Source organism: Neovison vison, chromosome 2 (assembly GCF_020171115.1).
Source record: "Neovison vison isolate M4711 chromosome 2, ASM_NN_V1, whole genome shotgun sequence".
Taxonomy (NCBI): domain Eukaryota; kingdom Metazoa; phylum Chordata; class Mammalia; order Carnivora; family Mustelidae; genus Neogale; species Neogale vison.
Genome location: NC_058092.1, coordinates 192,907,854 through 192,931,291, shown reverse-complemented (window position 1 = coordinate 192,931,291; position 23,438 = coordinate 192,907,854). Strand labels below are relative to the sequence as shown.

Here is a 23,438-nt window from a genome sequence, read left to right as displayed (position 1 = left end):
GCAGTGACACCATAGGGGAAGAAGGAAGGCCTGTCTTTGTGCACCCTCCCCGTCATGTCCCTGCAGGCACTACTCCTCTATAGTTGCAAGAGAACCGTTTTGGAAGCATGCCTGGTCTAGGCACCAGAGAATTCTGATCGGAGTTCTCCTACCTGTGGCTGGAGTCCCGGGAGCATGGCTGCTGGGGGATGAGTCACTACACTGACCCTGCTCAAGGACAGAAGAGGGTTGCTTTGAAGCCACAAAAGCCTCACCTTTTGCAGGATTGTGGGCACACGGTGCTGCTGGCTCCGCACGAAGTTAGAGCCTGGCGTGGCCGCAGTCCCGCACCAGTGGCTCCACGCTCTCCGCGCTCACTGCTGATGCTCTCCGAGCTCCAGCTCCAACTGTCCCCATTCTTGCTTTCCTGGCTCAACACTGACTCCCTTCCTCCTGGCCTGTCGGCTTGTTCCCTGGTCCCATCTTCACAGAACTCCCATCCCCTACCCCCCAACCTGGGCTTTTGTTGATCTCAAACTTGCACACATGACAAAAATTCAAATGTAACAAATCATTGAATTAAATTATATTTCATCCTCTCTGTCCCTTCTCCTCATTCACCTCAAATTAGACTGAAAGACTATCAGTAGGAGAGCAGCTACCAATTTTAAACACCCGTCATTCCCCTAGGGAAGACAGCGAAACCACTAACACGAATGACAGGATGAATTTCTCTGGTCATTTGCAAACCTCTTAGAGCATGAGAAGTAGAGGAGCTCCCCCCTCACTACCCTTTACCTCATACACATGGAGAATACTGATTTTTCATGCTCAATGTCTTTGACACCAATGATTTAAATTCAGCCATCATTATGGTAAACATTTTTATTGTTAGCTTTATCAGAAAAACTTGTATTATAGGCAATTTCTGATACATAATTTTATTAGAGCCAGAGATGATCACTTCTTTAAAAAAAAAACCTCTGAGGTTAGAATGGAAGACAATGAAAAAACAGATTTCACTTTATAATTTACTTTTAGTAAGCCATCTGGAGCCTGCCAATTCCTTTGCATGATTATTAATTTAACATTGTATAACAGGTCATTAATAGAAAACACACATGCCCCAAACCTTCATATCCTGAATCTTCAAGTCAAATCATTAACTTTTCTTAGATTTTTGAAAACATGAAAATAAAAAGTCATTTCTGATAACAGCACTCACACACCATGTACACTGTAAGGAGGTGCAGCAGTCAAGGCTAAGCCTCGTATTTTCCAGGTTTTAGCTGAAATTACCCTTACTGATTTCTTAGATTCTTATCAGTCTTGTCTGGGGGCTAGTTTGCCTTTGGCAGCCTAAAGAGAGCACAGTATTAAAATACATTTATGATCTCTACTGACAATACGGCATGAGTGGGTTTTTAACTCTGGGGACATGAGTGGAGACACAACACATCCCAGGACGCAGCTAAGTGCCCCTAGTTATCCCTGAGCAGGGCAGTTTTATGTGATCAGTTTGACTTTGCAGCTGAAGTCTGGGGTTGGATCTTCCTAGCAGCTTCCAGAACAGAAACTGGGTTCACTTTGTCTCCAAATTCTTTTTCTCGATGTTCAAGAAGAATGCCCTAAAAGGAAACAAGAGGGAACATCAGTCCTCACTCTGAGTCACTCATTCACAGAGGCAGAGAGGGCATCAGGGGCCAGAGATGCGGGTCAGGCCTGGCTCTGCTCCTGAGGGGTTCAGTTCTGATGCAAAACGGGAACAGGGAGGTTACATCACCAAGGGTGAGCTGTGGTACTGTGGGAGGAGGAAGTCAGGAGTGACATCTACGTGGAGGGATATAATGGGGTGGTGACCAGGGAAGGCTTCACAGAGGATAAAGCATGGAAGGCAGTCACGTGTCTACGGGTAGAGGTGAAGTTAAACAGCACACTAGGCAGAGAGAGTTGACACAGAATGAGCTTCCAGAGAAAAGCCTCGAGGTGTGCAAGTGGAGCTCAGAAGTCAGACGGTGACCATCTGAAAAGGAGACATAACCTCTCTTGACTTCAGTTTTCCTAAGAATGCAGATGCCGCCCCTGATATTGTGAAGTAAAATGCTCTAAGACAGAGGATACACCAAAGTTCCTGGAAGTGGTAAAAAGCACGAGATAGTGTGTTTGAGATCAGTATCGAGAAATCCTTGTGAAAGAGTTCCTCAACCCAGGACATCAGGGAACTCACATTATCAAAACAAATAAATATATAAACATTATTAATATGTTTGCTGCACCATTATTTATAAAGACTTTTTAAAAAACCCCAAAAGTCCCACCACACTGAGGTGACTACAGGAAAGCCGATCAGGAAACTGTATTTACATGTCTAATAAAGCAGTATGCAGACATTAAAAATTCTGAGGAAGAATGACACAGGAGATGTTCGTGATACACCATTAAGTGAAAGAAGAATATCTAGTAAGAGATTTTCTTAAAGAAAAAGCGGGGGGGGGGGGTGCTTCTCAGCTTAGCTCTGTTCTAGTGGGTTGTAGGCAGAGGCTAAGCTTATGGAATGACTCTCCTCACCTTCTACTGTTGCGTTTTCAAATTTTCTATGTTGAAAGCTCATTACTTCTTTAAAGTAAACATGTTTTAAAGATAATTATTATAAAGGAAATCCCCATTGAGGGGCAGCTAGCTCAGGGGGACTGTGAAAACTCTGTGCTCTAGAAACCTGGAGGCAAGTCCTGAAGTCAGCCAGGTCAGCCCACCTGCCACCAGAAAGGAAGAAGGCCGCGCTCCAGGGAGCACCAACAAAGTCAAACAACACACCTAGCAACACCGGGAATGTGTCAGCCCGTTTTGGGGAGCCTGTGAGCAGCACATGAGTCACTGGCAGGCAAGAGAAGACTGCCAGGTGAGCTCTGCCCTGCCCCAGAGGCTGGGGGAAGGCAGAGCTGGAGGGGGGAGGAAGGAATCCCAGTGCGCCAGAGCCAGAGGAGGCTGGGCCACCGATCTTCTCCAGAAGTGGCCTGCCCAAGTGCAAGGGTCTCTGGAAGGGGTTTTTGGGAACCACTGCTGAGGAGAGGCTCTGGGCAGGGGAAGGGCGCGGTCCATGGGAGCAGGATGTGTCTGAGTTCCTGAGTTCCATTTCCATTGTACCACTTAGCAGCTGTGTATCTCTTGGAGGAGTTATTTTGTCTCATTCATAATTCATCTCCTTACATGTAGATGGGAAAAAAAGTCCCTAACATCGCAGACAAGTTGTGAGGAAGATAGGAGATGGTACACAGGAGGAATCAGAACAAGGCAGGCACTCTCTGGCAGCCGTGATCACCAAGACATTTTGATATATTTACCAGAAAGGAGGCAAATAGGTTCGTATTATATCAGACACCAATCCATGCGAGATTCTAATACAGACAAGCAACAGCAGTTACCAAGGTTTAAAAGGAAGAGAACAGAAGTAGGGCTTAAAATGGAAAGATTTCTATTCCTCCCAAATTGAGAGAAGTATGCAATTATTAATGTTAACAGTGAGATCCGCCAATACAAACGAAACCGTCTTGTTACCGAGGAGGCCAAGTGTTAATGTCACGTCCCAATTCGGCAGAGATAGGACCCGCAGTCAGGCCATCAGTCTCGAGATCCTCCTGCTGGGCTCTGCAAAGTGCATCCACTTCACCTCACCCCTGCTCTGCATCCAACCGGCACCTGCTGGTGCTGCCTTCCAGCACAGGGGAGCCCCCCTGGCTCAAGGCTGCCCACAGTCTGACACGGAGCAGTCACCCCCACCTCCTGGGCCCACAGGGTCCCTGTGCTGACTCTGGGGCCTCAGAGCCAGTGCCCAGAGCAGCCTGTCTGCGGAGAAGTCTGTCACCTCTCCGGGGCAGTACCTCACAGGGAAAAGTGCTGTCTGCCCCATATCTCCTTGCTGCTCCCCCTAATTCAGGCTGTTTTTCTTCTTTCTCTCCTCCTCCTTTTCTCTACTGTCCATTCCTGAAGACCTGTGAGAACTGCAGGGGAATACGTTCTTAATAGATTAAAAACAATGCTTTTGTTCAAGTGCTAAAGACGGAACTGGACATCAGGAAACGTGGACGCAGGCGTGTGCTCACCCACACCTCTCAGTCCCAAGTTACTGGCCCGCGGAACTCCCAGACCATCTCAGGACATTACTGTGATGAGTGAGGAGATTCGAGTGTGAGGTGGCTTGTGAGCAGATGTGTGATAAACGGTAACTCCCCTCCCTTCCCCTTCCTCATACCTCCTGGCTTTGTGGAAGAAAGGCTGTAAGACTCTAAATAGGGAATGCCATCCCCATATTGGGGTCCTGCACCAACAGACAACAGACACCCACAGATCCATACGTGAACAAGAGGAGTTTACCTGCTTTCCTGATCCCACCACAAAAACTCCCCCAAGGATGAAGCCTTCGCCTTCCAGGTTTCCAGAAAAGCCTCCGTTCCGGGCCCGGAAGAAGTTGTACCAGACACCCAGACGGACAAACCCCATAAACATCATCTTCCGTCTCTGGGGACCGTAGAACCTTTTCTGCAGGACCAAGAAAGACAGAGCCCCTTTGAGAAGCCTGTATGCCTGCCTTCCCCAAGGAGGAAAGGTTCCCAACAGGCATTCATTCTCAAGGACCCAAAGCTTGCTGCTTCATGTCCTCCCCCCAACCTAACCCACACATGGTTCCCATTCAGGAGCACTCTCAGCTGCCTAGGGAAAGAACCCTGCCAGGCCAGCTTCCGACCCTAGGGCAGGCCCATGGTGCAGAAACAGCTATGTAGCTTTCCACTCTGCCTCTAACCCCTTGCTGGAGACTGGAGACACGTAAGGCTCTTGTGCCTGACAGGGTGCTAACAGTCTGACATCCTGCACAGGGGACAGCAGAGGGAAAAGGAATATGGCTGCAACGAAGGAAGGGACAGGGGCTTGTGCTGGTCCCCGCTGCATGATGCTAAAACCCAGTGGGACTTCAGCAATTTTCCAGGCTCCCGTGCCGACGTCACAGTTTAGGAAGGGCTCAAGTAATAACTGAGAGGACACCTGTCAAGCATCCCATCACGCTGTGCCCAGAGGGCTGCATGAGCTCCTCCAAATTCAGGGCAGCTGAAAGGGAGGCCAGCCTCCAGCTCCAGGCCAGACATGCCCTGGGCCATCGAGCTTTCCACACCTGAGCACAGTCCCCACCAGTCTGTGTCAACAAGCTCACAGGAGATGCACCTTTTCATCCAGGAAGATCTCTCCTTTGAAATAAGGCTGGAAGTCCTGCACTTCGGTCCTGATTTGTTCCTTCACCACTGCATACAGGGGGACTCCCAGCTCGTCCAGCTTAGGCTTCAGGGAGGACAGGTCTGCAGCCTCCTGCAGAAGACAGGGAACATCAGGGGCACAAACTCCTGTGGTTCTACAGCCAGCCAACAACCGCTCCCCTGCAGGCCCAGAGCGGGGCTGGCACTGAATGTGGAAGAACAAAAGCAACAAGATGCCCGGAACAATGAAGGCCTGTGGAACCCAGCAGAAGCCTGGCCCAACTGGGCCCAAGGCCTCAGTTAGAGGGTGCCAGGTCTCCTCAGCCCAGGCTTCTTGTTCTCTCCAGGGTGGGAAGGGGAAGCAAGGCTCCTATTATGGGTGTCCGAACCATGGCCTGGGGAGCATCCGGTAACTGAAAGATTGCCACCAAACATGGCCGTCCGTAGCCACGACGCCCCTCCCCTGCACCCGACCAAACCAGCACAGCCTATGAGGCAAACTTCATTCAGACCATGTGAACAGCTGCTCCCATGCCTTCACTCAACTTGCTCCCCACCCTCCAACAACCTTCCTTTTTCTCCCGCTCAAATCCCACCCTGCCAGAAAGGGGTCCCTGTTCTGTAAGTTCTCCCTGGCTTGTCTAGCCTGGAATAAAGTCCCAATTCTCTGTGCATATCTAGTCTTTCTGCTTGGAGACTTTTTGGGAACCGAGTCTGTGTTTGACCACCAAGCTGAGCATGGTCACTTAAGTTCCCAAGTGTGTGTCATAGTTAGATGCCATGTTTTCCATTCTTGTATCCTTTCATGCCCAGCACACGGCTGGATACACAGAAGGTACCAGATACCAGGTGGAAAGATTTGAAGGTAAAGGTGGATGGTGGGGACAATGCAGCTGGACTGATAAATACAGACACCCCTCACTCTCATGAATTACATGCTGAATGGAGAAAGGAAACTACTTCGTTGTTCAGAAAAAATTCTTCACAACTAGTGTTGGAATTAAAGAAACAGCAGCCCACTTGGCTCCAATACAAATATGTTGCCATATGGTAGCAACTACATGTAACTTTCTGTTTATTTGCTGGAACACACAAAAAGGACAGCTAAGGAAACAGAATCCATTATGAAGCACTAGTCAAGAACTTCAGTGAGGGGCACACGTTGCCCTATAGCAGAGAGGACTAAAGGTCTGCTGTGGCCTAAGACCACCCGTGTGTGAGATAAAAGGATTTACTCCTTCTTTCTGGGCTCTGTACTCTTGGCGTGTCACTGCACAAAGCCATGAAGTGGAGACTCAGTCCTACACCTCTGGTCTGGGCCACTAAAATAACATAGACTGCCATCCAACGTGTGTTTCTCACAAAATGCTCTGCCAGGCTGGGACCAGGGCACAGACAAGCAGGTTGTAATTAGGGAGGGTGGTTGCTCTTGGGATCTTGTGGCTTTAACTGGCCTTGGAAATCCAGTCACAACAGGCTTCCATGTTGGTATCTGAAGGCATCACAGCCTTTGAACCAAAAGCCCTGAGTTTTTAGGCCTTACTTCCCATGGTAGGCAGAATAATACCCTCTCAGGATATCCACATCCTAATCCCGGGAAGCTATGCATGTTTTGTCACAGGGTCAGGGGGCATTAAGGCAGCATAACCAGCTGACCTTAAAGGAGAGGATCCTGTATGATCTGGGTGGCTCCAAACGCAGGGGTCCTTTCAGTGACATGGTGATGCAATGTGAGAAAGACTGGACCAGCCATCACTGGCTATAAAAATGGAGGACGGGGCCATGAGCCAAGGAGTACAGATGGCCACTAGCAGCGAAGAGGAAGGGAAATCACTATCTCCTAGAGCCTCTCGAAGAAGGAATGCAGCCCTGCTGACACCTTGATTTTAGCCCAGTGAGACCAACTTCAGAATTCCCACCTCTAAAATTGCAAGCTAATACATCTGTGTTGTTTAAAGCCACCAAGTCTGTGATAATTTGTTACAGCAACAACAGGAAATTAACACACCTCCCCACAGCAGTGTGACTTTGTCACAGCCTGTCCCCCTACTTCTTCCTCCGTGAAACAAGTTGTATTTTATAGGGATGTGTGGGGGAGACCACAGACACTGAAATGCCCTGAATGTGAGCACATTCTCTGTCAGCCCAGCCACACAAGCAGGAGAGAGAGTTCAAGGCTGAAAGGATGGTCCCAGGCTTATGGAGGACAACCAGAGGAAGGAGGATGACCGCGTGGACAGGGCCAACGCCACCACGTGAGAAGCAATACTCTCTCATTCCCAGCTCTCCCTTAGGCAAGGCAGATCTCAGAAGCTAGGTCTTCTGCCACTGACTGTGAACAGGACAGGTCACCAAACTCCTCTGGCCTTCACCTATCTGTAAAGTGACAAGGCTGGACTCTGCTTTCCCTTGATAAGCTTCCTCACTTATGCAACAGGTGATCATGGCCTCCTGCTGAGGGGCCAACCTGGAGACCACCTGGTCATGGAACTCCAAATTTCACCAACTGCATTCACACCACTGACATCACTGAAACCCCACTGTGCTGCCAATGCCAAGACATACAATGCAGCAGTCGAGGAACCACGTGCAAATCTGTGGCTCTCGGCTGTCCCCCAGGGACTCCAGGTGGGCGACCCAAGAAGAGGGGGACAGTCTACAAGTGTGACTTTGCAATTCCCACCCCCGCCACACGTGAGGGCTGCCCGTGGCTGAAGCAGTAACCATCTAGACACTGCATTTCAATAATCAGGTGCCTGTGCTGAGCACCAGGTACAAAGAATTGGACCGGTCCCCACCCGACTAAATGAGAAGATGGCCCCAGACACAGATAATCATGAAAGCACAAGGGCCTGAGAGCACCTAACGAGAGTCAAGTGTGTTTGTTAACCCAAGGTTATGGTGAGTTGTTAAATGCATACACACAGGGAATAAATCAAAAAGAAATACCTAGAGCAAATAACAGTGATGATCAAAGATCAGAGTAGGCCTACAGGCCCTTAGTCCTGGCTAGAAATGCATTGGCCCCACTTGCTAGAATCCTTTTCTCTGTACAGATCCTTGATGTACTCACCTCTCGGCAGAGGAAACAGCCTGGCCTGCGCACAGCCATTATCACGGCTCCATTCTTTTCCCAGAGCTCCTTTGCTTTGAAAGTCCTTGGTTCTGCGGAGAAAAGGCAAGTCAGTATGCTCTCCTCCCAGCCCAGCTTGGTCCCAGCCATGAGACAGCTCATAAATGACACCAGCCTAACAGAGGACTCGGAAACAGAAAACAGGAAACACAGACAGGAACAAATCACCCTTCAGAGGAAGGACCCCACTGTAATCAAAATCTATTGGCAAATGTGAACATCCCAAATTGGAACATTTCTAGAAAAATGGCAAATTCCTTTGCTGGTAGCAGTGGATACTGTAATGATCCTTTAGGTCAAAACCTGAAAGAGATCTTGCACTTTAATAACAAACAAACAAACAAACCCTAATTCTTCTTTTTTCTTTTCTTTTTTTTTTTTTAAGTATTGAATGGGAATAGATCAACAGAAATTTTTATGAAAAAAAAATTTTTTTAAGATTTTTAGTAATCCCTAAGTCACTCCACCAACTGAGCCAGTCAGGTGTCCCTAATTGATTTTTTTTTTTTTAAAGGTAGGCTCCAAGCCCAGCATGGAGCCCAACACAGGGCTTGAACTCACAACCCTGAAATCAAGACCTGAGCTGAGATCAAGTGTCAAACACTTAACTGACTAAGGGACCCTAGGTGCCACCTTATGAAAAAAAAAAATTTTTTTTAAAGATTTTATTTATTTATTTGACCGAGAGAGAGATCTCAAGTAGGCAAAGAGGCAGGCAGAGAGAGAGGGGGGAGCAGGCTCCCTGCTGAGCAGAGAGCCTGATGTGGGGCTCCATCCCAGGACCCTGGGATCATGACCTGAGCTGAAGGCAGAGGTTTTAACCCACTGAGCCACCCAGGTGCCCCTGAAAAAAAATTTTAACCTAAATATATTAACTGCATGATTATTCAGAGGAGAGGGTAGAAGATGGCCAGCAAGGAAATGCCTCAGGGCAGTACGGTTGTGTAGCTCAAGCCTGGCCGTGGTCAGATAGGGCCTACGTCCAGTGGGGTAGCGTCGGGCACGTGCCAGCTCCTCCCCAGACCTGTTTCCTCAGTCAAAAGTGTAAACATCCAGCAGCTCCACTGAGGCTGCAGGGGGCATCAAAAGGTGGGTAGCAAAGTGCCCGCCGCACTTTGTCTGGAAATAGAGTTTGCACTGAGGGCTCAGCAGTAGCAGCTCTTCCTGTCCTAGTATGTCTCAGAGGAATCCGTGTCCCCATGGGATGTTCTGTGGCGAAAAGGAGCGGGCTAAGGTCTGTAATCAAATGAGACTGGGGAACCCTAGGTTGAATACAGCCAAGCAGGGCTCTCCCCAAGGACTTCTTAGTCTCCACGAAGATGACCTATGCTGTAAGTCTGCAGTCACAGTGCCTGCCTGCCCTTGACAAGCTTCCTCACTCACAGAACAGCTGACCATGGCCTCCTGCTGAGGGGCCAACCTGGAGACCACCCGGTCCGTGAGCCCCAAGTTTCACCAAATCATGCCAACTGCATCCACACCATGGGCATCACCAAGCTGCCAATGACAAGAGCACCACAGTGAGGCAGCCAAAGAATCACGTGCAAATCTGTGGCTCTCAGCTGTCCCCCAGGGACTCCCGGTGGGCGCCCCAAGAAGAGGGAGACAGGTAGGTCCAGTCTACAAGTGCAACCTTGCGCTCCCCACCTCCATCCTGTGTGTGCTGCGCCACAGGTGAAGGCTGTCCATGGGTGTACCAGTAACCACCCAGACACTGCATTTCAATAAACAGGTGCTTGTGCTGAGCACCAGGAACACAGAATTGAATACACAGTGTTTCTCAAATGCACCAGGAGCTCTTTTCTGTGAAGATCCAGACAACATCAGAAAGTGAAAAATGCTTTTGACCAGAAAAAGCTAAAATGTAAAACATGGTATGCAAGAAGATCCCAAATGCATATTATGTACACATGGAAAGGAATGTGCAAAAATAAAAATGAGTGCTGTGTCAGGGTAATGGGCTTATCAGTAATTCTAAAAAGTTATTAAACTTTCCTAATGTTGTTATAGTGCCTTTTCAATTAAAAAAAAAAAAAAGGAGAGAGAAAGTAAGAGCACCCTTTTATAAGGAAAAAAAAATGTGTAAGTCTGCATCCCAGCACTCTGGAAAAGTACGGAGGCTGATGGGGTCGTGGCTTACCCTTCCCCAGGGTTTTCAGGTCTATGTCCTCCAGATACTCCAGCGTCGCTTTCTGGGACTTGGACAGAAACACGTCTGTGTTGGCCAGGAGCAGGGCCAAGGCAGCCGCTCCCAGGGCCCCCGCGCCAATGGACCACATCCCCATGGTGAAGAAACTCGGATCCTGGAGGAAAGACATTTCTGGAGATTGAGAGGAAGGAAGAAGATGTTATTGCTCCCACTTTGAGAGAGCTGGAATCTGGTCCCCATTCAAGCCTCTGGCTGGGCAGCAAATCCAGAGGCAGAGGAGGGGAACAGCGGTGTCAGAGACAGGATGGGATGACTGGAGCGGAAGACAGGAGCGGAGGATGGGAGCAGATGATGAGAGCGAACGAGGGCCACTGAGCACCCGCTGCCACAAGAGCTTGGGAAAACAACAGAGGTTCCTGCCCCGGGAGCTCACTCGTGGGTCAGGAGCAAGAACAGAGAAATGAACAGCCCTCTGAAATGTCTCTCTTGCCATTCTTCTCTTATGCCCAAGGCCTTGGCCCTCCAGCTCTGTGGGGGTGTCCATGCTGAGCCCCTGGGGGCAGCCTCCTTTCCTTTTCCCCTCCCTGTCAGTGGCTGCTCTTCCTTCATAGTCTGGGAGTGTCCACTATCACCTCCCTATGGAAAGGCAGCCTTCTCTTCTTTGATCAAAAAATACTCAGAACACCAATCACACTGTTTTGTTACCTTATTCTTCTTCCTCTTCAGTTTGTGACTCAGAAACAGAGACCATACCATTCGCCCGGCCCCCAGGCAGTGCCCAGTGGGGCTTCGCTCACAGTAGCGTCACTCATGTTAGAATCTCAGTACTTTCTCTCAACTGCAAACAGCTTTGTATTTCATTCATTATACAAATAAAACAGTCTCAGAGTGAAAATAAAACAAAAATTAAAAAAAGAAGCAATGCATAAAACCAGAGTCGATGAGAAAGTAAATAGCCCCTGAAAATCTAGCAGCCTAGTGAATGACACAGATGAACAGAGATGGCTGCTAGTAAACACCAGTATCTAATAGGACATTCTGCCCCATGTCACTAGCACTACACACATCTGCTGGATGAAGAGAAGTGGACCGGGAGAGCAGGCATTATGTATGAAAAGAGCATTGTGCTAGGTGTCTGTCTGCCTCACAGGGGCTGGCCAAAGAGGTTTGTCTGGGTCACAGGGCTGGCCAAAGAGGTTTGTCTGTGGAGTCCCACACAGGTCCTGTAGAACCCAGCCTTGTTCCCAGCTTATTCCTGGGGGCCTCCCTAAGGCTTCCTCTAATTGGGTCCCTGGGACTGGAGCAGGTATCCCATCCAGCTGCCTACTCCTGACAACTACTTAAAATACTCTGTTTCCATGGTCCTCCAGTCATCCTAGGGTCTTATAATGGGGCCTTCCTTCTAGGTACCAGCAGGACTCTGGGCAGAGATCACTGGGTATAGACCCAGGGTGTATGTGTGTGGCCCACCAACCAAAGACTTCTGTCTCCCCTCCAGCACTTGGCTGGGGAGAGGATTTTCAAACGACTAAACAAAGACCCAGAAAGCCACATGCCACTACCAGAGCTGGGGCTTCGAGGGATCTACTGCCATAAAGTGGGGTTGGGAGTAATTTGGTGGTGAGGACTTTGGGAAAGGAGGGTAGACCAGGCTTGTGTTGGGGTAGGGAGGAGGAATGACCAAATTAAAAGAGCATTGCAGAAAAAGGAATCTGGCCATCTGCATGCTAGGGAAGGGAGAAAAGAAGGGGAGAGGCCTGGATGTTTGTGTGTGTATATATGTGTGTGTGTGTTGGGGGCGGGGTGTACTACAGCCCCTCAGCACCTCTGATGGGAGGGGCTGGAGCTGGGAGAGAGGAGTTCTCACTGCGGCCTCTGCAGCACAGGCATCACATGGAAGGGAAGATCTCATGCCTGATCTCAGGACTAAGCAATCATCAACTGCATTTTAATCAGACCAGGCAGGCAGTTCACAACCACATGGAAGTTTGAGAATCATTGTCTCAGAGCAAAGAATCCAGGATTTTGTGCTTGGTTAGCCAAGAGCCACAGAATAAAGGCCAGTGATGAGGGCAGGCTGGGCTGGGAGAGCTGCGACCTCCAGCTTCCCTTCTCTCAGCTCACTGTGGGGGTCAGCGGGCCTCAAAGTGAGCCCATTTCCATGCTTCTTCCTGGAATGTCTGTCCTATCCCATCTGTTCCATTCTTCAGGACTTGGGATGTCTCCCCAAGAAGGTTTCCTGGATGCTCTGCCTACCGTCGCTCACTACCACTCCCAAGAGATACTTCGTACCCATGACACTTCCTGTATACTCCACACAAGATGTGGACCTACCTACCTTTGACACAGCGACCTTTGACTCTGAACAGCCATGCCCACACAGCACAGTACCTGCTTGGTACACAGTGAGCTCTCCAAAACATTGCACACAAATGAATTCAATAGAACTGAATGATGAGGATGATGACTCATGGAGAAGCCAAGTTCTTGGACCAAGCAGGAAAGAACCTTTCAGCCCATGGGCTGGCTTCCAGTTCTTTTACAAGGCAAAGTTACACATTACTCGATTATAATTCATAGAACAATTAGGGGCATTCACAGAAAAACCACAGCTCTCACCTGTGTGCTATAAACAGGAGATTCCCTAGAGCCTGGAACAATTTCTGCACCTCTACCCACATCCAAACACCCCTGGACTTCTGACATGTGTGTATGATTCAGGAGCAGATGGCGTGGTCTCTGATCACAGATCTGATAACATTTCTGCAGCAGCACACAAAGGATAGCTTACGTCTATTCTACAAAAGGACTCGCTTCAACTCCTGAAACTTGAACGCACTGCAGGACGCCCAGAGAGCCTTATATTCAGCTCCACATCCTCCTAACACACCACTGCTGCTCTTAGAGACCAATGGCTCCATCTTCCCACCAACAGCCAGTTAGCCTGTTTGCTCATGACTGCAAGGGAACAGGACTCAACTAGACTCAACATTTATTTCTAATCATTTACTCAGCACTGACCTGCTCAATCAATGGCGATTTGGGAGGACATACAGCTAAATGGAACACAATCGTCAAAGACACACAGGCCTTGTACACAGGCAACAGAAATTCAAATGGAAAGGGGAGGCAACTTGCTCCAAATATAAACATGAAGCTATGGGGATGAGAGCCAGTTCCATCTGATCTGGGAAGCCAGAGAAGCCCAGAAGGATGTGGCTTTGGGGCTGGCATGGGACTCAGAGGGCAGAATGGAAGGGCTAGGCCCCACCAGGGCTGAATAAACCTGGGAGAGACCGGGCTGGCTGGGGATGGACATCAGTGCTCAAGGCACTGGGAGAATGAAACTTCTATGTCCCAAAGACCCCTCACCCCCCACCTCAAGTTCAAGAGCCAGAATACAAGATGAGAGTATTGTTTACCACCCCACCCCCACATGGAGATGTGCCCCAGAAAGTGTGAGCAGAGAACTACCCCTTTGAGGAGCATGGGCCTCATTCTCAAGTCCAGCAGCACTAAGATGTGAGAGCAATATTAGCTGCAGAGGTGAGTCAGGCCTCTCTGTGAATCTACACCAGGGAGCCTCTAGCAGCTGGCACTTCTGCTGGAGTTAGCAGTGAAAATCTACCCCTGGAAACACTTAGAGAATGTGTAGGTCCAGCCTCTCAGCCTCGCTGAGCTACAAAGCATTCCCATCCTGGCAGATCTCAGAGCATGTACCACTGCAACTCACTGCATAGCGAGAAAGACTGGGGCTCCGGGGTCACAGCTATTCCCAGGACAAAAGGAGGGAAGGGAGGGAGACCCTACTCTCTCAATAGAACAAAGCATTTTCACATGGGCCTCTAGGGCTATGGGATAGTCCTAAATGCTAAACCAGCATTTATTTGGTGTCACTTGACACTCAAGGCCTAATTTCATTCACCCAACAGTGTTTGATGCATATATTACCTCATTTTACAGCGGACAATTCGGAGAAGTTCAGGACCTTCTCCAGTGTCACTGAGCCTGCAGGGAGCAGTACTGAACTTGGACCCAGGTCACGATGACTCTAAAGCTGCAGTCATCTACTGTCATAACCTTGCCTCCCCACACATTCATTTGTGGGTTTCTGGGGGACAAGGGGTATGATTCCCCTTTGTCTTAATGAGCACTTAAAAAAAAAAAGATTAACTTTTTTTTGGGTCATCAAATACAGCCAAACCATTAAAGGAAATTTACCATATGACAGATGTCCCTTCTCTGTCCTCCCCTTCCTATCCTCACCCATTAAGAAAAAGGTGGTTTATGTTATGCCTGAGTTTTCGCGTCTGAGAGACCACCAAGGAGCCAAGCACCGATGCAATCGCACGAGGGTTTATTTAACAAGCTTAAGCTTGGGCCCAAGTACACATGACACAGTGGAGTAGGGACTTGGACCCCGAGCCAGATTACAGTCAGAGTTTTTAAAGGCAGAGTAGGGGTGGACTCGGCAGTGGGTGAGGACAAAGGGGGTTATGAATGATGTAAGTCTCTAAGGAATTTTGGAAGCGAGGTCTCCAGGACCTTGGGGGGCTAGCTATTGTCTGAGGAAAAGGTTATTCATTACCTATAATAAAAATCTTCTTGTGAGACCCTTTAGATGTAGATCAGTGGGTCATATACTTGGGAATCATCCTCGACACTATCTTGGAGGTTTAGAGATAAAGTTTCCTAAAGGAATTGTTAAAGTAGACTTACAGGATTCTGGTCGGACCCGTCGGGGTAGAGGGTCGGTCAGGCTAGGATTGTCCTTAGCAAAATCTCAAGGTGAGGGCAGTTAAGTCCCCAGGGGAGAGCCACTCTGTCTGTTTCAAGGGCTTGTCAATAGGTGAGGAATTTTAATGATTTTCTTCTCCCTCTGTTTCCCACATCAGCTAAACTTGAGGTGGGATGGCCTTAATTTCCTCAGCCTCCACAGTTTACAGAAGCCTGTCCCCGCCTGATACAGCTACAACACTGGGTTCCCATGGTGGGACTTATCTGGTCTCCGCCTTTTCCACGGAAGAAGGTGAAGCATGTTAACGGCACAGATGAACAACAGCTGTGGCCGCTCAGAGTGGCAACTCTGTTGAGGGGGAAAGCGTGCTGGTCAGGGGGACAAGACCCAGCTGGGCTCCCTAGGCAAAGCTGGGGACATCCCCTCTCCCAGTCTCATTTTCCTCCAGTCCAAAATGACGGGGCTGGACAAGGTGAATGCGAAGGCTCCTTAAAGCACCCCGGTGCCATCATGTGGGTCTATCAAAAACAGCTCACTTTGGAGTCTGCACATTCTTGGGTCCCCATCAGAATTCTCCCCTCTTCCATTTCAGTTTCCAAAGTGCTTCTTCCCTGTAGCCTAGAGCACCATGAGCCACTCCCCGCCCGTCCCGGATCCCCAGCCTCTGTAGTTCAAACCTGGGAGCAAGGGCACTCACCATCCACAGCGACCACGCTCCCGCTTCTGCTGACAAAGAGGCCAACCCAGCAGGAGCGGGCGGGAATCAAGCTGCCGGGGAGGGCTGGAGGCGGGGCTCTGGAGTCCCGCCTATGGCCTCAAGCTCACTCTCTCACACCATGGGCAGGACCAGGCCACCCAGAAACCCCAGGGGCTCCTTCAGCTGTTAATACTCAATCTCCAGAAAACATCAGAATGGAGAGCTGCCAAGGCCCCCAGCCCTTCAAATAGCTGAACAAAGTTTGAGTCATTCGCAGTCATGCAAATTGTAACATTTATCAAGTGCCAACAGACCTACCCTGCCATCCGGTGCAGATGAGTGAAGTGAAGGCCTTAACACCGCCCACGTGTCCCACTAGCTGAGATCAAAGAGAGACGCCCCTTTCTCCATGGCTCCTTCTGCGGACTTCTCCTTGCCCCATCTATCACCCCACACCCAAGAAGTCAGCAGACTAAGAGTACTAGCTCTCTCTTCTTTACCACCACCACCACCCCCCGCCGGCCTTGCTTTCTGGTTCTTCCACTTAGTGGCTCCTCTCACCCCACCCCTTCCTGGGCAACCTCACCTACTTCACTCTCACCCCTTGGTATTGGCTTCCAGGTTCTGACTGCTGTTCCTGACTCTAAGTTAGCACTTGGAGCTTCTGGAGGTCATCTCTGTGGCACCACGTCCAACACTGACCTCTGCTAGAGTCATGGTTTCTTCCAGAGTTCCCCAGCCGACACAGGCATCTGGCCGACTGCTCAAACCAGAGCTGAGAGTGGCAGCCCACTCCTTCTCCCCTGCTGCCCGCCTCTAGTCATTCAGGAAGTTCTGTCCACCTGCGGAACGTGTTTGCCCCTGACCTCTCCTCAGCCTCACTGCGCTGTCCAGACCCAGGCCCCTGTTAACTCTGTGCTGGTCCACTCTGCTAAGCACAGAACAGGCTTGGCAGGAGCCAGGTCCTCTCCAGCTCTCTCCATGCTGCAGCCAGAGTGACAGGGGAATACCCTGGCCCGCTCACATCCTTGCCTGGTCCTGGGCTCTCCAAACTCCTCGGCATGGTTGATGGGGCCCATCACAGCGAAGCCACAGGCCACCATTCTGCCCACTCCAGGCACAAGGACCATAACATGTCTTGTTAGGCCTCTGAACTGTTGCTGTGCTCTTTCCTTTGCCCAGGATGCCCCTCCCTGCCATGCAAACGATGTGAAGTCCAGGCACAAATAACACTCTGTCTCCCAAGTGCCTTCCTGAAAGCCCCAACTATCAACTGTTCCCTTACCTCTGATTATCAGTGCATGTTTATGTGTGTGTGGATACGCACACATAGCTTTGCACATCACACAAGCAAATGGATTGTATTTTAGTTACTGACATGTCTGTGCACACACTATGGTGGAGCAATCTGAGGGCAGCGGCTGCTGTCTTATTCACTGCTATACCCCCAGCACTTAATACCCATCCTGCTCATCAGTGGGCCATCAATGTCCATTGAAATTGTCTGAATATTATTCTTTAAACTCCCTGTTGCAACTGATTTGGAGGTACCCAATTTCAGCTCAGTACTAGAAAGTAATTTTGGACAGGGCTGGCTTGACCTTGAATCAAACACTCAAGCGTGGGGTTTAGGTGATCTTGGGTTGGGTGCTAGCCCCACTGCCCAACGGCAAGGCAATCTGACATGAGCTGTGAAAACATTCTGTACCAACAGAGGAAGGAACTAGCAAATTTCAGGTTGTCCCAGTTCTGACATCCAAAGATCCTGAAGTACCACCTGGCTTCAAGTGCAGGGTTCGGACGTTCAAGAAAGCCATGGGGGCACCTGTGGCCAGTGCTCTCCTTTGGGATGTGCACAGGCTCATTCCCTGCTTCCCCAGGCCTAATTCCAGCCTGTCAAGGAGCTGCCTCTGGCCAGGAACTGATAAAGCCTTCCTAAAACAAAGTATCAGCACTGGGTGGGATAACTCATGCCTGAAACAAGTATAGACAGCATCAGAGTCTACACACAGAGGGTATATCTGCCCAGCCCAGCCCCGCCCAGGGTAGCCTCCCTCCTCAGAATGAGCTGGCTTGGGACAGGCTGAAAGGAAGAGAGGGGTGCTAAGGAAGGCAAAGGAAACTAAGAATGCACATGGGCCTCCTCACCTCCAGCCCTCAGTGAATGAGGCCAGAAGGGATGTTTCATCCTCCTTCTTTGCTCTCCTATCCCTTCTCCTTCCCTCAGAGCTCTGGTTAGCCCCTCCTTCACTGATCAGTAAGGAAACTAAGGCCCAGAGAAGGGGCTAGATAGTCCAAGGTCACATGGGGGTAGGGCTGGTCAGTGGCTGTGCATGGACTCAGGTCTGGGTCTCCCAACCCCCAATCCGTAGTTATTTACCCGGCACTGGACACTCCTGCAGAAGCTGGAACAGTGTGGGGTAGGGGTGGGGGAATCAGGGTTCAGGAAGTCTGGGGGTGGGGGGTGGTTCCTGAAGTCAGCTCAATGACCTGAAGAATGTTGAAAGCAAACCTGCTCCTGAACAGGGCCTGGGAAATCTGTGGCTAGAGAGAGCACCAGTCTTTCCCAATCCCAGCGCTTTACAAGCAGCTTACAAGGCAAAGCCAAATGTTTTTGTAAGGGTCACACTGCCTATTCTCAGAGGCCATTCTGCACCTCTCCTCCCCACAGTAACAAGGTCCTATCAATCCTGGATGAGAGAAGGCTAGACTTAAAAATGCCAGTTTAGCAGCCTAGTGACATGGGCACACAAGGCCCCATGAGCAGTAGGGGATGCATTCCCACCCACCCTTGTCATCAAAGACCATGGACCTAGCCATTTGCAGTGAGATTTCACCTACTTGCCTACTTGCCTCAATCTCCAACTTTCTGTTCTGTTCCTTGGGGTGACCGTCTGCCAAGCTCTGGCCCAGCTGTCTTCTCAAATGCCAGAGTCAGGAAGTTCTGAACAGATGCTGAAAGCAGAACCAGAAGACATAATCAGCGGGGCGCCTGGGTGGCTCAGTGGGTTAAGCCTCTGCCTTCGGCTCAGGCATGATCTCTGGGTCCTGGGATGGAGCCCCACGTCAGGCTCTCTGCTCAGCATGGAGCCTGCTTCCTCCTCTCTCTCTGCCTGCCTCTCTGCCTACTTGTGATTTCTGTCAGATAAATAAATAAAATCTTTAAAAAAAAAAAAAAAGAAGAAGAAGAAGACAACATAATCAGCTACCGGGAAACTCTGAGACAAACACAAATCCTCTGATCAGGGATTGAAGCTACAGAGCACCCCCAACATATGTGACTATTCTGTCCCTGACTTGCATAACCGACCTCCTGACTGGGCTCAGAAGACTAGCTCCATCAAGTTATACAGGTGTGGATGGGAAGGCATGGGAGATACCACAAAAAACCCTAGGTTTCTACTCTGAGAGGTCACCTTGTCCTTCAGGATCTCCTTCTTAAAAAGAAGGGAACTTTGAGGGGTGCCAGGAAGAATATATAAGAGCAACATATAACACAATAAAATATTGCGGAATACTTTTCTTAGTACTGCAGAATCTTCTTTGCAGGGCTCAGATTCACTTGTTCCTTAAGGGTACGTCATTTGAAGAATATAGAACACTGAAAACTTCTCCAGCTGTGCCACCCCAGGTATATTACTACAGACCTGCCTCCTGGGCATAACTCTGGGTTTGGAGGGAACGCTGGCTGGTCTTGGGCCCCTCTGGCCTAGCTGTTCACTCTACAATGTATCTTCCATGCGGTGCCTGTCACCACAGCCTTCTATACTCACAGCACCAGGGAAGGCAAAGGGCTGTGTTCAGTTGAAACCTCCCTGTGCCAAAGGCCACTGAGCGCAGAGGTGGTTCCCCCAGCCTCTGTACAGTAGTTGCCACACAATCCTCAGGAGAGGGAAGCTTGGGAGTCTCTCAGCTCAACATTCCACAAAGAGGCAAGAATTTGGCAAGAATTTGGCGGCAGGAAAGCTGCCTTATATCTAAGATACTGACAGAGCCTGGGGTTTCAAGTCCCAGAATTCTAATGCTAATCAGATTTTCTCAGAACCAATTATGTGACACAAGCTGATAAGACAATCATCAGAAATGTCTTCTGTACCCCTAGGGAACAATGCATAAGATCTCAATGCAGTAGCATGCCCTTATAGAGCAGGAGGATAGGAGAAAAGCCACCAAGAAGTAAAATCTACATCAAATTCCTACAGTTTGAAGAACCTGGACAAGGCATTGTTTTTGCAACAGTAAAATGTGAATGATTCCCGAATTACCTTCTGCAGAGTTGTAACAATCCAAACATTAAATGTACAGATGGTGCAGGGTGCCTGGGTGGTACAGAGAGTTAAGCAACCAACCCTTAGTTTCAGCTCAGGCCCTGACCTCAGGGTGATGGGACAGACCCTGTGTGGGGCTCCTGGCTGAGTATGTTCGGGACTCTCTCTCCTTACACCCCTTTCCCCTCTTTCAAAAAATAAATAAATATTTTTTAAAATGTACAGATGGTGCTTTGTAGCCTACCTTACAAAGAGCGACATAAATATGAGGTTTAATCCTTACTCATTTCTAGATTAGTCAATGATTGCCCCTAAAATGTAGTTTGTACACAAAATGGAGGGTTTCTGACGACTGGGTTATGTTCCAAGGAGTCAGGGTTTGCATTCTGAATCCCAATTCTTGGACTCCAGGGGTGGGCTAGAGCAGGAGCACCCAAGCAGTTTCCTGGGCAATGCTTTTTAAAATAAATCCTAGGTGATTCTTCTTTTTTTTTTTTTCCTCAATCATCTACCAATTTTAAAGGAAAATACATTGAAATTAAAACAAACAAACAAACAAACAAAAAAAACCGTAAAGTGAAGTATAGGTGATTGAGCTGTGGAAACAGCACGGTCTGGAAGTAAAAAGGCCCAGAGTCAGCTGGGTCTGAACCCCAGCCCAGCTTCGACTCCCTGGGTGTGCTCCCTCCCCAAAGCCCACCTCAGGCTGGGCCTTCAGCATTTTTTTTCTCCCTCTCCTTCACCTCCCCGCCCCGCAACAAGTCGTCAGATCCGTGCCTTGCTCATCTTTTCATTCCCAGACTTCAGCCCAGGGATTTTAAATGCACACTTGGACTCTTTCCAGTTCTGTCGGGCGTGTGCAAATTTTACGGGAAGTAGGGAGCAGGTGTCTGAGATTCAGAGGAAACCGTGGCCCCATAAAGCGCACGAGCCTATGCAAGCGCAGAGCCGGGGAGCCAGGTCCCTCAACCTCTGTCGCTTCTCCAGCGGCGGTTCCGCCCGGTAACCCCCGGCAGCCCCCCGGGCCCGCCTCAGGCTCGGGCCCGGCGGAAAGGACGCACCAGGGCAGAGTCTTTTTCTCAGTTCTCTGTCCCAACAATTCCGGCAGGTCATGGTCATCCGCCTCACTCAAAGCCCGGGAAAGCTCGGGAACAGGGACAGGGACGGGGAGGCGGCTGGTTCTCCGCCAGTCAGGTCGACGCCGGCTCCGGCCGCAGCCCCGGGTCTTCGGACCTCCAACGCCGGGATCTCTAGCGGACCGCGGCGTGCCGGGCCGGGAGGGACGCCGTCCGCCGCGGTTGTGGTGGGGGCTGTCAGGGGCCTCGCAGGTGCGGCCGCGCCCCGTCGGCTCGGAGGGAGCTTCCAGCCCGCTTTGGAGCCGCCCGAGGGGCACCCCGCGCACCGCCGACCGGGTGTCGCGAACCCGGCCCTGCCTCAGTTTCCTCACCTGCGCCGCGACGGGCCCACCCCCGCGGACATCACGTGAGCGCGCGCAGCTAGCACTGCTTTCCCCCGCCCGCCTGCTTCGGGGCCGGGCTCCGGAACGCTACACCGCCAAGCCTTCCCCCGCCCTAGGGATCCAAGGGGTGTCCCCCTCGCCTGCGCTTCTCGGCGCATGCGCCACCGTGCCTCTCCCATGTGACCAGCCCCTCTCTTCTGGTAGGATCTCGGACTCTACGGCTCCACCCTCTTCCGGCGGTGCCCCGCCCCCTATGTGAGGAGCCCCGGCTCTGCGGCCGTCCCATTTCTGTGGTACTGCTCCCGGTGCAGACCTCATCTTCGATGCTATGCGACTCTCGGGAAGCTCCCACCTGCTGTTCCTCGTTCTCTACTAAGCTAGCTAAGCGCTAGCTTAGCTCAATCCTTCGTCAGTGGTGACCCTAGGCCCCTGACTCATTGGTTAGGGGCACTGCCTGGAGCAAAAGGAGACTCTGGGCTGCCTTATTTGGATCTGGAAGCACCTGCCCCTGAGCGGTGGGTCAAAGATACCTTTCAGCTCAGCGATTTTTGAGCGTTTTTTTTTTTTTTTAATTTTAAGATTTTATTTATTTATTTGACAGACAGAAATCACAAGTAGGCAGAGAGGCAGGCAGAGAGAGAGGAAGGGAAGCAGGTTCCCTGCAGAGCAGAGAGCCCGATGCGGGGCTGGATCCCAAGATCCTGGGACCCTGACCTGAGCCGAAGGCAGAGGCTGTAACCCACTGGGCCCCCTAGATGCCCCGAGCGTTTGGGTTTTTTGTTGTTGTTGTTGTTGTTGTTGTTAATGGACTTTTTTTTTCCTTTTTGGCATAGGAATGAGGACGCTTTACGACCAACGCATTCCGATGACTGCCCTTTCAAGCTTTAGGGACAAATCCAGAATTGCTAGCCCTTGACCCCATCTCACATTCTCTTTCCCCCCAAATCCTAACCATTGGGCAGAGGATAGTGCCTGATGGCCTGGAGCACCAGCTCCTGGCATGTTGCCCCACTCCTGCCGGAGTCCCAGTAGCATGGTCTAGTTTGGCCCACACTTACTCATCCATTCACTCATTCTTTTACTCCTTATATGTTAAGTGTCCACACTGTTTTATGGAAGTAGGCCGTTGGGAGAACACCTTTTCAGAGACAGGAAGAACTGACTCACAATACAACACTGAAAAGTATCACTAGGACAATGGGGTGATCAGTTACAGTGTTGAATGGTGTAGCAAAGCAGGGCTGACATGCCCACCTGTCAGGGGTGGCCATCTGCGTGAATGCCTTCCCCCGACTTCCCCTGGGAATCGCCTACTGGTGTACAAAGTCCAAAAGCTTCCCCGATTGATCTCTCTGATCTCCCACTCAGTCTCTAGGTTCTTAGTAAGCTTATGGACCTAAAGGGTCTATTCAAGAGGTCTCTCCTTGACCCAGACTGTGAGTTCTTTTGTTCATCTATGGTACCCCAGAGTCCCGCCCAGGGCCAGCACCAGGACATAAATGGGAAGTGTTATGAAAAAGAGGGTGTTTCTAGACTGAGGGCGAGAAAGATCAGTTTAGGTGAGCATGCAGGCTTCTTGCCGGAGTAGGCAGATGTTTGATTTGAAGGCCCAGAAATATTTGATATAATTTGGTACAAGGTGAGTATAGTCATAAGAAGGCAATTTACCCCCAGATGAACTTTCTTACTCTTACCTCATTCCTCCTCACCCCATGAGGGGGTGGGGAAGAAGGTTCATTTTCTCCATCCTGAAATAGGATGTTCGGTCAACA

General features: G+C 50.1%; 1 protein-coding gene across 4 annotated transcripts; it reads right to left on the bottom strand.

Annotated features, from left to right (window-relative positions):
• Positions 1–849: 849 nt before the first annotated feature.
• Positions 850–21,778, bottom strand: PRXL2A (peroxiredoxin like 2A). 4 transcript variants are annotated; one of them, XM_044239938.1, is made up of 7 exons: positions 21,655–21,778; positions 18,793–18,894; positions 10,496–10,675; positions 8,296–8,387; positions 5,194–5,334; positions 4,351–4,515; positions 850–1,607 (listed from the first exon to the last, which is right to left on the bottom strand). In XM_044239938.1, exons 3-7 carry the CDS (start codon positions 10,671–10,673, stop codon positions 1,494–1,496), a joined length of 690 nt encoding a protein of 229 aa, XP_044095873.1. In that variant the 5' UTR covers positions 10,674–10,675; positions 18,793–18,894; positions 21,655–21,778; the 3' UTR covers positions 850–1,493. The 4 variants fall into 4 exon arrangements, with proteins under 4 accessions (XP_044095873.1, XP_044095875.1, XP_044095874.1 ...); XM_044239940.1 differs by having other exon boundaries at positions 10,496–10,658; positions 21,655–21,777; XM_044239939.1 differs by lacking the exons at positions 18,793–18,894; positions 21,655–21,778 and adding an exon at positions 15,940–16,041 and having other exon boundaries at positions 10,496–10,658.
• Positions 21,779–23,438: the final 1,660 nt, after the last annotated feature.

What these genes read in the sequence shown, in the direction of transcription:
- PRXL2A (XM_044239938.1), bottom strand. Translation starts at nt 10,673, where the DNA reads ATGTCTTTCCTCCAGGATCCGAGTTTCTTCACCATGGGGATGTGGTCC. An exon ending in AGATCTTCCTGGATGAAAAG is followed by an intron (nt 4,516 to 5,193) that starts GTGCATCTCCTG and finishes TTGGTCCTGCAG; the next exon opens with AAAAGGTTCTACGGTCCCCA. An exon ending in TGGTGGGATCAGGAAAGCAG is followed by an intron (nt 1,608 to 4,350) that starts GTAAACTCCTCT and finishes GTTTCCTTTTAG; the next exon opens with GGCATTCTTCTTGAACATCG.